Genomic DNA, 14,783 nt, shown 5'->3' with positions numbered 1-14,783 from the left:
AGGTGCTACACTTAGAGAAGAAAAAGCAAATGCACAAATACAGAATGAGAAATACTAGCTTGGCAGCAGCACTGCTGACCAGGATCTGGGAGTTGTGGTGGATCATAACCCCAACATGAATCAATAATGTGATGGATGCTGTGGCAAAAAAAGCAAATGCAATTTTTGGATTTAGCTCAGCTGGAGTACTGTGTCCAGTTTTGGTCACCACTGTATAGAAAGGATGCAGAGAAACTGGAAAGGATCCAGAGGCAAACAACAAAGATGATCAAAGGGATGGAATGCAAGCCATATAAGCAAAGTCTGAATGAACTGGGGGTATGTTTAGTTTGGAAAAGAGGAGATTAAGTGGAGATATGAAAGCAGTCTTCAAATGCTTGAAAGGCTGCCATAAAAAGATTGGAGAAAAATTGATTTCTTTTGCCACAGAGGGCAGGACAAGAGGATTTAAACTACAGCATAGCAAATTTAGATTAAATTTCAGGAAAAACTTCCTAACTGTAAGAACAGTAGGACAATGGAACAGACTGCCTTGGGAGGTTGTAGAAGCTCCTTCTCTGGAGATTTTCAGAAGGAGGCTGGGTAGCCATCTCTCTTGGATGGTTTAGACCAGGGGTGGCCAATCTGAGTCTGAGAAGGAGCCAGAATTTACCAATGTACATTGCCAAAGAGCCACAGTAATACATCAGCAACCCCCAACATCTTCCCCCACCCCACTAGCAGCCCTGCCAATCAGTGCCTCCCCCTTCCTCCCCACACCTCCCGATCAGCTTTTTTGTGGCATGCAGGAGGCTCTGTGGGGGAGGAGCAAAGGCATGGCAAACTCAGGGGAGGGGATGTGACGGGGTGGAGTGGGGGCAGGGCCTATAGCAGAGCCAGGGGTTGAGCAGTGAGCACCCCCCGGCACATTGGAAAATTGGCGCCTGTAGCTCCAGCCCCAGAGTCGATGCCTATACAAGGAGCCGCATATGAATTTCTCAAGAGCCGCAGGTTGGCCACCTCTGGTTTAGACACAACAAATCCTGCGTCTTGGCAGGGAGTTAGGCTACATGACCCATGCGCTCCCTATGGTTCTATAATTCTGTGAACAATGTAAAAGCAATTAGTTCAGGCCATCTCCAGAAGTGCAGTGTTAGGGAGGCAGGCCCACATTTGCAAAAGTGGTCTATAATTTTAGATATCTCTGATGCTGAATAAATCTGCAAATCAGGCCATAAGTGTGCCAGACAGGGCAAACAAAACCAGAGGCCTCTTTTGAAAACAGCTGGTCTGATGAGCATCTGAGCATTCTTAAGCAGTATATAATTAAAGGACAATCCTGTAGCTGTCATTGATTCTGGTTATTTTATACCCTTTTGCAGAAGTGCTTTTGGATCCATGTCGGACTTGGTGTCCATCTTCTGCCTGTCAGGCAGTTTGCCAACTACAAGAATCAGGGCTACAAAATCCCCAGCTGGTCCAATGCAAATCTTGTGACACAGAGTTCTGCTCATCTTGTAAATCCAATTGGCATCCAGGACAAGGCTGTCAAGATAATATACCAATCACCTTCCTCCCAGGAGAAACAAGGTACGGTACTGTAACTTGCCCAGTGGCAGCAGCAAAGATCTACTTGATGCGTTACAAGAGGAACGTAACCTCATCGCCAATCAAGGGGCCATTTTCTCCTGTTGGTTTTTTAAGCGAATGTCTGCAGCAGCCATTCCAGTTCTTTTCTTTTAAGACACTGTGCTTGACACAGAGATGGATGGTGGTGGCTCTCTTGGTGGCCTGATGCCACCACCATTTGGGAGCAGGTGGAACCAGTTAAAGCAGCACAGAGGGACAACCCAGGCTCCTGGCACCATCTGCAGCTCTGCTTGTCCAGCCATCTGTTCCATCTGTTGCTCCATTGATGCCAACGACACATTCAGCCACCTCAGGTTCCCCTCCACTGCCACACTGCCTCCTGCTATTCCAGGGGCTTGAGGGTTAATTGATTCTGGTTGGCTATTTTAGGAGGCTTCTGTTAGTGACACCATGATTGCTGCTCTTCCAGGAGCGAGGGAGTGATTATTGAGCCTTGTTTAAGGCAGCATTAGAAGACCAGTTAGCAATTTCCACTGGTAGAGAATGCAGCTGCCCACATGAATAGGGCAGGTCACTGTGTGCACATAACACCTGTGCTCAGGCTTCTTCTCTGGCTCCCTTCCTGCAGCAGTTCAAAGTGTTGGTCACAATCGTTAAAGCCATGAATGGTCTGGTACTTGGCTATTCTCAAGACGGCTGTTCCCCTCTATCTTGTAATGACAGCTGACTGGCTAGGTTGCTCTTGTTCTCAGTTCCTGGGTAAAACCCTACAGGGCCTGCAGTGGGACTCTCAGCACCCCTAGATTTGATACGCGCTCTCACTCACGCTCGCCAAAGCTCAAGTATGGTGAGCTTCATGGCATGATACAGGATTTGTATGTTTTGCTTAGCATTTTGGTTGATTTGTGTTTCTTTTCTGTAGGTTTAGAACATTTGGCGGTTGTCCTTTCAACTTGCTGGCGACCATTGTCCCAACACCAGTTTGTGCCAGCACATGCTGGGAATGACAAATGTAATTCGTGTGTTCTAAAGATTTTCCCATGGTGTGGTTGTCACAGGTGTGTGTCTTCTCTGATCTGTCAGTCAGGAAGTAGTAACCAATCTGGAGTCAGGACTTTGTCCAGTCCCCTCCCCGCCTCTCGTCATAGAATAATAGAATATCAGGGTTGGAAGGGACCTCAGGACGTCCTCTAGTCCAACCCCCTGCTCAAAGCAGGACCAATCCCCTACTAAATCATCCCAGCCAGGGCTTTGTCAAGCCTGAGCTTAAAAACTTCTAAGGAAGGAGATTCCACCTCCTCCCTAGGTAATGCATTCCAATGTTTCACCACCCTCCTAGTGAAAAAGTTTTTCCTAATATACAACCTAAACCTCCCCCACTGCAACTTGAGACCATTACTCCTCGTTCTGTCATCTGCTACCACTGAGAACAGTCTAGATCCATCCTCTTTGGAACCTCCTTTCACGTAGTTGAAAGCAGCTATCAAATCCCCCCTCATTCTTCTCTTCTGCAGACTAAACAATCCCAGTTCCCTCAGCCTCTCCTCATAAGTCATGTGTTCCAGTCCCCTAATCATTTTTGTTGCCCTCTGTGGGACGTTTTCCAATTTTTCCACGTGGTTCTTGTAGTGTGGGGCCCAAAACTGGACACACTACTCCAGATGAGGCCTCACCAATGTCAAATAGAGGGGAACGATCACATCCCTCGATCTGCTGGCAAGGAGCTTATACATCTCAAAATGCCATTGGCCTTCTTGGCAACAACGGCACATTGTTGACTCATATCCAGCTTCTCGTCCACTGTAACCCCTAGGTCCTTCTCTGCAGAACTGGTGCCTAGCCATTCGGTCCCTAGTCTGTAGCGGTGCATGGGATTCTTCCGTCCTAAGTGCAGGACTCTGCACTTGTCCTTGTTGAACCTCATCAGATTTCTTTTGGCCCAATCCTCTAATTTATCTAGGTCCCTCTGTATCCTATCCCAACCCTCCAGCATATCTACAGGCTGGGAGTCCTTTCCTGTTGTTCTCCTTCCTCCCATTGGAGTAGTTGCTGTCAACAACTTTGTCTGAGGCACCATCCTTTTCTCCAGACCTAACAGAGTCCTAAAATCTTCACTGAGCGGGAGGAGCTTTAAGACTCTTCCAGGAAACCAGGGAAGAAAATGCTCCTTGGATGCCCTCTCGCTCCTGCTCCTTGACATGGACCCATTCCATGTGGAGTGAAATACTGCAGGCAGGAGTGAGATCGAGAAGCAGCACTGTGAACTTGCAATGATTCAGCAACTCCTTGCCAGCACTGGAGAGAGGGAATATGACAGATAAGGCAATTTCCTGCAATATCTCTGGAAGATCTTACTGTATGAAGTTGATGTATCGTTGTGGGCCAGGGTTTGCATGTAATTCCCTGCAGGAGAGTGACCTTTGTTCCTGGAGGAGCTGTGAACAGTAGGGGGTATGAGGCAAGTTCACTTAGGTTGTAACACCTCCAGAGGGGGGCCAGCACTTGCGGAGGCTCGTATCTGATGGTTCAGACTGGATTCTCCAGAGACCAAGAGAGAAAGAAAGGGATAAATAGCCTGAGTTTAAACTGACTCGGGGCCTTCTTTCTGATCGAGCAAATGGACAAGACCTACTGTTGAAGGGGCGGGGTGGGGCAGGGGTGTCAATCCTTCTTGGAAGGATTTGGAAGGACTTTGGCCTATTGAGGGTGACCCCTGGTAAGCTTTTAGTATGCATAGAGGAACTTTTGTTGTTTTTATGTTTTCTCTATAATGCTTTCACTTTAAGAATAAATTTGCTAGTTTATAAAGAGCTGGGTGGTAACTTAAAACTCGGGGCAATTCCTCTTACTGTTCTTCGGAGAGAAAACAGATGTTGACCTATTTAGGCAGTCTGGCTTTCTGGGGACATCACAGTGTAGGCAGGGAACTGTGCAGCCTGGAGAAACCTTGGTTAGGATGGAGTCTACCCAAGAGAGTGACAGCTGAGGACCTGGCAGCTTTCGAGTAGGTGCTCTCAGTGGATCACAGAGGGGAATTGAGGATGCAGTTGCTCTGAACTGTGATGGAGGAGGCAAGCCTTGGAGGAACAGGGTATCCTGGAAAACCCAGTGGAATTTTGCTTGGAGAGAAAGTCTTAGGAGATAAGTCTCATGGACGCTCTGTCTCTCCCTTTGCCTTCTCATCCAGGGAATCCCTAAGCCAGTGGGCCATAGCCTGGGTCAGCTGGGCATTGTCAGCCTCCCTGTTTTCCACATGCAAATCCTTTCTCTTTCTCCCATAAGAAATAAAAGAGGAGGAGAAAGGCAGACAGACCAGGCATGTAAAAACCTGACTTCAGATTGGTTCCCACATGCTCAGCTGACAGCTGAGAACATTGTACACACTGATGTCACCAGGTCACAGAAAACAATTAGTAGATGAGAGAAATGTGTTTTGTCTGGTAAGTGCATAGCTGTTTGATAGGCACTATAAAAATAAATTGTTGTACTATATCTGCTTTCTGGATACTTGACAACAAAACAAAAAACGGTCACAAAACTAAAATGCAAACCCAGATTTTTTTCAATTAGGATGTTATTTTTGCTTCAAACATGCACGGGTACACACCTTATAAACTTCTTCAAATGTCTCCCACAGTTCTATGTATAAAATGGAAGATGATGATGCTCCCATCAAACGTTGTCCAAAGTGCAAAGTTTATATTGAGCGAGATGAGGGTTGTGCCCAAATGATGTGTAAAAACTGCAAGCATGCCTTTTGCTGGTACTGTCTGGAATCTCTTGATGTGAGTATACACTCCATGCTTCGGTGGATATTGTAAGCTTACAAGTTTGTTATGCTGACTTAAGACTGTCCTATGGATATCCTTACTAGCTGCTCTTTTACATGCTGTGTTTCTTCTGAACCTTTTTGTAACACTACTGTTAGCACCTATTTTTCTGCTAAAATGTATGGGCAAGGACAGAGCTGGCCCTTAACTGGTTACTTGATGGTACTTGTGCCCTTGATCTTACTTGCCCCACCTGAAGAGTTGTTGAGCTGTTCACCCTTTGCATAAATGAGATGGAAAAAAGTTGATGTAATTTGAAATTTGATGAAAATTATTCTTCCTTTGCCATCTCCATGTGGCATCTAAATAGTTTGTGTTTAATATTGTACTGTGTACACGCAAATTAGACAGCTCCTTCCTGAAGAATTTATATTCTAAAAAGTGTTTGCAGGATGAATATATTTGTATTACTTTCAGTTCTGCATGATAATGTAAGGTAGCTGTAAATACAGAATCCCATGTAGAGTGTCAGTATTCATTTTAGTGCTGAACTTCAGTAGTGAGATTGTTTCTTGATGTTGATTTGTTTTGGTTATTACATCTCTTCTGCAGGACAAAGTAAGAGAAAAAGCCAATGAACTGATGAATGAAGAACAAATGTGTTCTGAGAGCAGTAGGAGTTCGATTTAACTCTTAAGCTGCTTCCTGTCCTGGGCTTAAACATTTTAAACAAGCCAATATCTTATTGTGCCCAAGCACTGGAGTATATGCAATATGCTACATCTGTTTCCAGACATTAGCCAAGGAAACATTTTATTGCAAAGTGTAGTTAACAATGGCAGAGGAAATGTTTCATGTCCCAAAAATGTACTCTAACTATTCCAAATCCTGCAATTGTTATGTCTAAATGCCTTACGGATCAGTTTTAACTCATGGGTACTCCCATACTTAAGTAAAAAGCAGAGGTCCCCTGTGCCTGCGTTGGTTGCTGTACTGAAGAGTCACCAATCCAGATCTGGAAGCAGATGCGTCTTTCTCTGTAGAACTGGGTAGATATCTGCCTTGGTTTGCTTTCCCAGCTGCAAAATAAATGCCAAATTTGAGAGGCTTGGAATCCAAGAAGTAGCTTTCCTCTTCCCATGTTCTATACCTAACATGGCCAGTATTTTCAAATTCTGTTGCCTAAACCCCTATTTAGGCATTTAAATAAGCAGGTTGGTTTTCAGAAATGATGAGCACCAACTACTCTAATGACTCCAATTGTGGGTGCACAGCACCTATGAAAGCCAATCTGCTTATTAAGGTGCTTGACTGTAAGCAATCAGGTTTGAAAATGTTTTTATCCATGTGATTTCACTTTTCCTCTCAGTTCATTCCCTGGTTAGAAGATAGGACATTTTACTTCCTGAGAAAAAGGATTCTTAGCTGCGCTTGAGACCCAGTAGCTTTGCTAGACAGGGAAATCCACATGATCTGATATAAAATAGGGAAAAGGGAAGGGAGAGTACAATATTGAGTTGATGTGCATGGAAATCTAAAATACATGAAAATAGAACTATTAGTTCTTCATTTGTTGTTTATTGCTGTTACCTTCTTCCTGAAGGTTCCTACACTGCTTTACTCTGATCTGCATGGCCTTTCCTCCAGGCACAGCACAACTCATTCTCTTTATCACCAACACATGCTTTATTTGTATTATGTTCCACCTTATGAAATCATTTCCATAGTAACCCTTTGGGGAGCAACTCTGGGAAGGGCTGTTCAGTGCTGACTCATGCAAGAATACAAATCCAGTTTCAGTTGGTTTTCCACTCTGAAACTTTTCTCTTCATATTCAGTGCTTTGCAGGGATCTTGAAACTTGCTCCCCTCCCTAATATTTTGTTCTTATTTTGCTGCCACTATCTGCTCCATCTTGAAGGAAAAGAGACTCTCTATTAATTGCTAATGTTTCTGTTTAATGTTTCAAAGGATGATTTCCTCCTTATACATTATGACAAAGGACCTTGTCGAAACAAGTTAGGTCACTCCAGGGCATCTGTTATCTGGCACAGAACACAGGTAGGTTTAGAGCTTTTTAAAACTTCATAAAAGTTCACAGTAAAATGGTTTCTCTCTCAGTTGCATCTAAAAAGAGATCAAATCAAGCATGTGAGTCTAAGTGTCTTCACCATTCAATAGCTGAGGAAAGGGCATTGTGATACAAGGATAGACATTAACAAGGAATAACAGAGTCAGACTCCATCCTGGATTTTGACTCCTAACTGACATACATATCTGGTTGAGAACTGGTTGAGTTTATTAGTATAAAGTTGTCCCTGGCTTGGTGAGTCTGCATGGACACTAGGGTGATTCCCTCCTTTGATGTCAGTCAAGCGGTAAAGAACCAATCATGAGCAAAGGATTTTTGTACCCTGCCCCCCTTCTTCACTAGCTTCAGATTTCAGTCTCTCCCTATTTCAGTGAAGCAGGCAACAAGCATATCTCGCTGAGGCATCCTCTTTTTCTGTATCAGCTTCAAGAAATGTGGGGGTTGCAGCATGTGACTTGAGGGGGCCCGGCAAGCCTTCAGGGGAAACGTGGAGACAGTTCCTTGACTGCAAGAAGCCATTTCACGGTTGTCATGCTGGTGCTGGGTGTGAGCAGTGGGACTAGAACTTAGAACCTCTGTGTTTCTAGCCCCGTGGTAATCCACTAGGCAGCTCAGCTGTTGTCCATGCACTCTCTTCTCTCTCTCCTTAGGGTGAATGCATCAGTGAAAGTCGCTTTTTTATTTTTTATAAATAGAGTAGAAAACATTGGATACAAAATTGCATTAAAAGGATTTGTAAAATTGCCCCAAATTTGCAGAAGTTTAGTGAACTCTAAAACAGGCGGATTTTGAATGAAAAGAACTCCTGTAACAAATATTTGCCCATGTCTATATCTTCCATCATTGTAACGATTGCTACTCTGCACTATGATGTAATTGGTTACATGACTGATGTTGTTGGCATTGCTAATTAGAAAAATGGAGATGTCAAGAAATGTAGCACGAGCACCTGTTAATTGGATGACACACAAGAGCTGTTACGCTCAATCCCAAATTTTTGGGACTTTTGATATTCTGAGAATTCCCATTGAAGCCAGGTTAGTGAGCACTATGATTGCTAGTGTTTGCAGGATGGGGGCCATTACATTAAGCGTTCTTGGAGTATTAACCAAGAGGAGCATAACATAACATCAAAGTGAAAGGCATGATGCTGTAATGCAAAGTGGTGTACTTCCCGTGCAAAAGTCACTTCTAAACATTACACGTGCTAGGAAATAGCCTACTGTTCAACAGCAGCTGAGTCCACCTAGTGGAAGATGTATCACTGATGCTCACTAGACAACCTGTTGACCTGATCTTAAAAATCCTGGATAAATTCACTGATTGGCATATTTGAGCTGAAAGGAAAATGTAAGCTGGCCTCCTGTTTGATCGTAAAGAGCACTGTTTGCCAGTCTTCTATATTGTTCAATTTCACCTTGGCTCTGCTCAACTAATGGTGCCCCATAATGCATGCTGAGAAGATTGCACATGGCTAATTGTGTAGGTGCCATTGCCAAAGATAAGTATGGGCCGCAGTTGCAACTCAATAGCATTTAAAGGAAGCTCAGGGAAGAATCTAGGCTTTGCTTTCACCCTTGGGTGTCAGCAGGTGCCCCAAAGACATTAAACGCAGACGCATCAGATTAGCTGCCTGTCTGACACAGGGATATGTGGTGAAAGGTACCTTTTAAACGATATTTTAAAGTATTATTTGTCTTTGGCAAAAATAAAAATATTAGGACAAAGAAATTTGAGATTCGTGTCTTTGGAGAGCGGCAGCTAAGCCTGTTGTTTTAAAATAAAAGGCTTAGTCTAATATTACATAATAAAGCAGTGTGCACTTCACTCCTCAAACTTAATTTTGTTCCGCAGCGCCACCTACTGAACTCTGTATTGATTTTCAGCCCTGGAATAAAAAATAGCTGGATAAAGTAAATTGCAGAAAGAAATCCACAGTGTTCAGGAAGAAAAATAGTCCCTGGTAGAGAAGGTATCACTAATCCTGTTAATTTAGGTTTAGAGTATATTTTCTACACTATGGCAAATGAAATATTTGCCAATTAATCAGAATGTTTAGTATCTGACAAGAGCTGGGAGGAGAATTCCTAATGACTAATGCAATACTAGTGTTATAGTTTGTATTACCATAGTGCCCAGGGAACCCTATCATTCAAATTGCAATTGTTCATGAGCAGGTGATTTTTCCCAGGTATTCCTTATTCACAATTATTCTGTGAATAATTCTTGGTGGGTTTGTTGAATGACTTGCAGGCAGGTTGTTGCAAGCGAGCCTTCCAAAATCTACTCTCTCATTTGCTTAGGGCAAGTAGGAAGCTTTCTCAGGCAATTAGCATCAATTTAAAAAAAACCCTATAACCTTCCAAATGTGAAATGAGTGGAAACCAGTGCAGAGTTGCCTCACTTAAATGTGCAGTGTTTCTGCTGCTCAGAGTAGAGCCCAGCAACCCAACCCAAAACTGATGGGACCTAATTACAAGTGTTGGGCTGGGGTTAGGTAGGTCAAAAAACAACCCAACCCTCTCAGGCTTAGGTTGTATCAGGTAACCTCTGATTACTTTCTGCCTGTGGGGTCAGTGTGGCAGCAGCATGCCTTACTTCTGCTGGCCACTGCCAACTTGTTGCAGTGTGTGCGCTGTGGGGTGAGTGCAACAGTGAGATGCAGTGCCTCTCGCTCTACAGAGCACCCAGTGCAGCAGGGAACAGCGGCTGGCAGAAGTGGGGCTCACAGCGGCCGCACTGACCCCACGGGCCGGAGGCAGCAGCAGCGATGATAGGTTTGGGGGAAGTGTTGGGGTTGGATTGTAAAACAACTCACCTCTCTCAGGTTCGGGTTGGGCAGATTGCTTCCGGATCGGGCTTAAAAATTAGGCCCGAGCAGCCCTCTAGCTCCTATGCTGTAGATTTCCACTACTGCTATTGGGAAGGTTGTGGGCAACAGTGAAACTGATGAGAAATAGGTCAGTTTCACTCTGCTGCTGCTTGGGAATGCTCTGTGCAGCAGCAGGCACTAGAGCTGTTCATTGAGAAGGGCTCAAAAAAAGGGGTGTGGGAGGAATAGAACCAGCAGCCAGGAAGCTGAGGGCAAAGTAGATCACCCTACCATTCTAACAGGTTTCAGAGTAGCAGCCATGTTAGTCTGTATTCACAAAAAGAAAAGGAGTACTTGTGGCACCTTAGAGACTAAGCTTATGCTCTAATAAATTTGTTAGTCTCTAAGGTGCCACAAGTACTCCTTTTCCTGCCATTCTAGTAGCTGTCAGGAAGCTCAGGGGTTGGAGGAAAGCATAGAAAAAAGGAGAGAAAATACTCCTCCCTTTCAGCAATCAGAGGGGAGAGATGGGGGGATCAAATGTATTATGTACCTGCTAGCCAGAAGCTAATGCAAAGTTTGGCGCCTCAGAGCAAAGTCCCAGAGACTGCTTCTTGGTAGGAAAACCAACACCTTCCCCTTTTTCCATCAGCTGTGTGGGTGATTGTATTGGGTTATTTCAGTGACAGAGGAAAGATAAAGGAACTCAAACTCTATGTGTGTTGGCACAGGTAGTGCTTAGCAACCTCAGCTGTATAAAGATTTTAATCTTCTTTCAAGGGAACTTTAAATGCTTGCAAACGTGACTACATTAAAATGTCAGTCAACATTTAAAATAACTACTTGTGTAGTGATAGGTACTATAGAAATATCTAAGATGGCTTCACGCTGAATTTTAAATTGTTTGAGAGCAAATAGTTGCTCTCTGAAAGGAAAACTGTGTCCCTTCTTGAATATTTGTAAGAATCTGTCAGTGGAATTTCCCTAATATAAACATGTTTGCCCTTGGCAGCAGAATTCCTCAACACCACAGATGCTAGAGGCTTAAAATTCACATTTTATCGAGCAAGAAAGAAAGAAAAGTAAAACTATCCACTTGCACTGAATAAGAGTGGGTAAGTGCAGGAGACATAGCAACCCCATCCTTGTCTTTTGTTCAGTGCAAAGTAACATCTACTTAATCTAGGGTGTGTGAACGAATGCATACGTGCACTATTGAAATTTGTAGGTGTCATGTTGTGAACTCTGACTGATACAGGGGAAACGGACCATTGCAGTCTAGTAACTATTTTCTCAAGATTAGAGCCTGCTACCATTCTCCCATTCTGAAAATTAGAAATCACCTTGCTAACTCTAGTTATATACATTTTATTAAACACAAAAATCTTTTGTGATGTACAACTATGCTGAAATCCTGGCTCTATTGAAATTAGTGGGAATCTTGCCATTGACTTCATTGGGGCCAAGATTTCTCCCCTAGTGCATTGACTTTGTGTTGGAGCAGAATTTGAACCCTGCTGTGCCAATTGCAGTACTGACGCATGTCATTTTTCCATTGTTTTTTCAGGTGGTGGGAATCTTTGCGGGATTTGGTCTACTGCTGTTAGTGGCCTCGCCTTTCCTTTTACTTGCTACTCCATTTGTCCTTTGTTGCAAGTGCAAATGTAATAAAGGAGATGATGACCCTCTACCTACCTAGGTCATGAGAAGATGGGACTCATTACACACACATTTTTTCCCCTCTTGCACTTACATTGTTGTAGCCTTACTTCCCCTATCTTGCTTTTCTGTGACAGTGCCATGATTCCAAGAACTGTTGTTAGTACAGTTACATAGACCAAGTACTAATAGTCAGGTAAGGTAGTGGAAGGCAAGTCAGGTGTTTAGAGGATGTTGTGGAACAAGATAAGTGTCTGAAATTAAGAGATGAAGATACTCTAGATAAAACTAACGGTTTCATGTTGCCCACAGAGGCCATATTGGTGGACTAGGAACTGAGCTATGTTACATCAGCAAAACAACCTAAAAATGAATCAAATCAAATGTTTTCACATATACATTTGCATCAAAATGAGGTGTCTTATTCATATTCCTATTTGAGTCACCTATCATTTAAATGTGGCTTTAATATATCTGTTTATTACAACTGTGTTTTTATTAATATTGCAATGGCTAAAACCTTTTTCATACTTATTTTTCCAAGGATAATGGAAATCATTAAGGTGCATATTGGCCATCATATGCCTTTCTTGAATTTTGGGGAGGATACAGCTGGAATTGCTGCCTTTCAGGAATTTTAGGAAGTCTTACATGCTATTTGTTCAATCGAAAACTACATTTTTAAAAATAAATATATGAAAGCTGTAAGGTTGAGTGGTGTCACAAACCTGCTACCTAATCAAGATTCTTTTAAAAATGTGTAGTTGTTATTGATTACCACTGGATCACCAGTCTTTCTCTGAATGGTTAATTTTTGCTGTTATTAAGGGGTCTGGTATGCTTACAGGGCTACATAACTTCTAATCCAGGTATCTCAATCTTTTATTTATATATTATAAAAATCCTGATTAAACCAAATGTGTAAATATCTGTGCTATTGAATATTTGGAAGTTCAAGATAGCTTGCTACCGTCTTAAAGGCAGGTATTGGGGAAAAAAATTACAGAACTTATTCTGCTTATCAGCAGATTTTCAGCTCAGTAATGATTCCTGTCTTTACAATTTATGAAAAGTACTAGACATCCTTATAGTTAGTAATAAAAACGCCTGGGGTGTTTGTGAAAGTTCTGTCTACCATTTACAATATATACTCCATTTTCCAGAGTTCATATCATATCGTATGTGCTGTTAATAATCATACTGTGAGAAAACAAAACAAATTTCTCTTTAAGGATTAGTTTGTTTTGTTCCAACATTACCTTATGTGGCATCATTTTTCTTTTCTTTTTCTTTTCTCTTTTTTTAATTTACAATGTTGCAAGTTTTCCAGGGTAGTAAAATGTCCAAATCAACATATTGTTAATACACAGAAATTACTCTTCTGCAATATTTTGTGAAAACTGTAAGAGACCCCTTTATAAATGCAGGCTTCAAAAACAGCAAAATAATTTGACAAAAATTTAATGTAATGGCCCTGATCACGGAATGTGGTACATATGGGCAGATCTGTGTCCAAGTGGAGCCCGCTGTTCTGCAGAGCATGCTAGTGGAACTTAAACTCTGTTTGAGAACCTAAAGACATAATGGAGTAGGAAATGATGCAATGATGTGTATATGTGGAAATCAGTGGGGCTCCCACCTAAGACATAGCAGGATCAAGTCCACAAAACATAACAGCAGTCTGACATAGCAAAAAAATTGTTTGTTTTGTTTGTTTTATGTTTAGTTTTAGTTTGCATATCTATTATTTGAACAGAAAAGTTGCAGGGTAAAATTTTTAACAGCCCATAGACTTTCAGTGAGACTTAGACTCCTAAGGGCATAAGTCACTTTAGAAAATGGGAAATTTATTCCTAAATCACCTAGGTACTCTTGAAGATTTTCTTCTCTGTCCAACCTCAATATTCTTCATTTTAAAAAGTATTAGTATTTCAAACTGACTAAATGAGAAATGCTTGCAGGAGATCCAAAAATAGTTTTTGTCTTAAGATATTCAACCTTTTTAAGATAGCAATCTGATGACAAGCCAATGTTAGTTGTATGTTATGTCATTAGCTTTGCTTTATAGTGTATAATTAGGAACTTTAATGGTAAAAACCTGATACTGACTTTTTTTTTTTTTTGGCTTAGCTATTCAGAAATAACATGGGGGGTTGGATGGCTCACAAAAGCTTATCAATGGGAAAGACATACTTTAACTAGTCACCACTGGTCAGCCCTGGTTTCAGTGGCTAATGAGGTTTCAGTCTCAGTCCAGCTCCTCCTAGAGGATGTGTGTCCTTATCTCAAAAGACTGACCAAATTAGAAAAGCACCCTGATTCAGGATAGTACTTAACTCACATTGCCCTGAATCATCATTTTGATGTATAAGATTAATGGATATGTACCACTAGACGAATAACTAGTTTCTCCAGATCTGAGGCATGTTGTCAAGGTAGTGTGGGAGGATTTGAATTCTTGCCCTTTATTCTCCAATCCTGAGCTGCACGGGACAGATCCAGTTGCAGCATCAGAGAACTAATTGTTCAGTGGGCAAAACAGACCCCAGGTTTCCTGGGCTATCAGTTCTGCACTCCACTTATGTGAGCACTAAGCAACACAAATGGTTCTAATTGGCAGTTCCAGCCAAGAAACTGGTTTATAGGGGCCTATCAATATAGTATTGGAGGTATTGTGGCATAAAGAGTAACTTCTACTTTTTCTTTCTTAGAAGTAGTCTTTTCAGATCAGGGATGAAACAGGGCAGTGTTGGGAATCTATGATGCCCTTGACATGCCTTCACTCCCCACAGTTGTCACTGACACCTTTGCAAAGCACTAAATTTACTTCAAAATCAAAGGGAAAAGTCCCACACTGCATTATAGATGTAAACATTTTTAAA

General features: G+C 42.2%; 1 protein-coding gene across 2 annotated transcripts in view; it reads left to right on the top strand.

The window, feature by feature from the left end:
• The window catches only part of RNF144A (ring finger protein 144A), a 101,618-nt gene extending 88,821 nt beyond the window's left edge, over positions 1 to 12,797 (top strand). For both annotated transcript variants that reach the window (XM_038397371.2, XM_038397375.2), the window contains exons 5-8: positions 1,362 to 1,569; positions 5,207 to 5,354; positions 7,310 to 7,399; positions 11,810 to 12,797. In XM_038397371.2, coding sequence (XP_038253299.1) covers positions 1,362 to 1,569; positions 5,207 to 5,354; positions 7,310 to 7,399; positions 11,810 to 11,941 — 578 coding nt within the window. In that variant the 3' untranslated portion in view covers positions 11,942 to 12,797. The remainder of the gene's footprint in view (positions 1 to 1,361; positions 1,570 to 5,206; positions 5,355 to 7,309; positions 7,400 to 11,809) is intronic.
• Positions 12,798 to 14,783: the final 1,986 nt, after the last annotated feature.

Source organism: Dermochelys coriacea, chromosome 3 (assembly GCF_009764565.3).
Source record: "Dermochelys coriacea isolate rDerCor1 chromosome 3, rDerCor1.pri.v4, whole genome shotgun sequence".
Lineage (NCBI taxonomy): Eukaryota > Metazoa > Chordata > Testudines > Dermochelyidae > Dermochelys > Dermochelys coriacea.
Note: the sequence above shows the minus strand (reverse complement) of the source record. Positions and strands in the feature narration are given on the sequence as shown.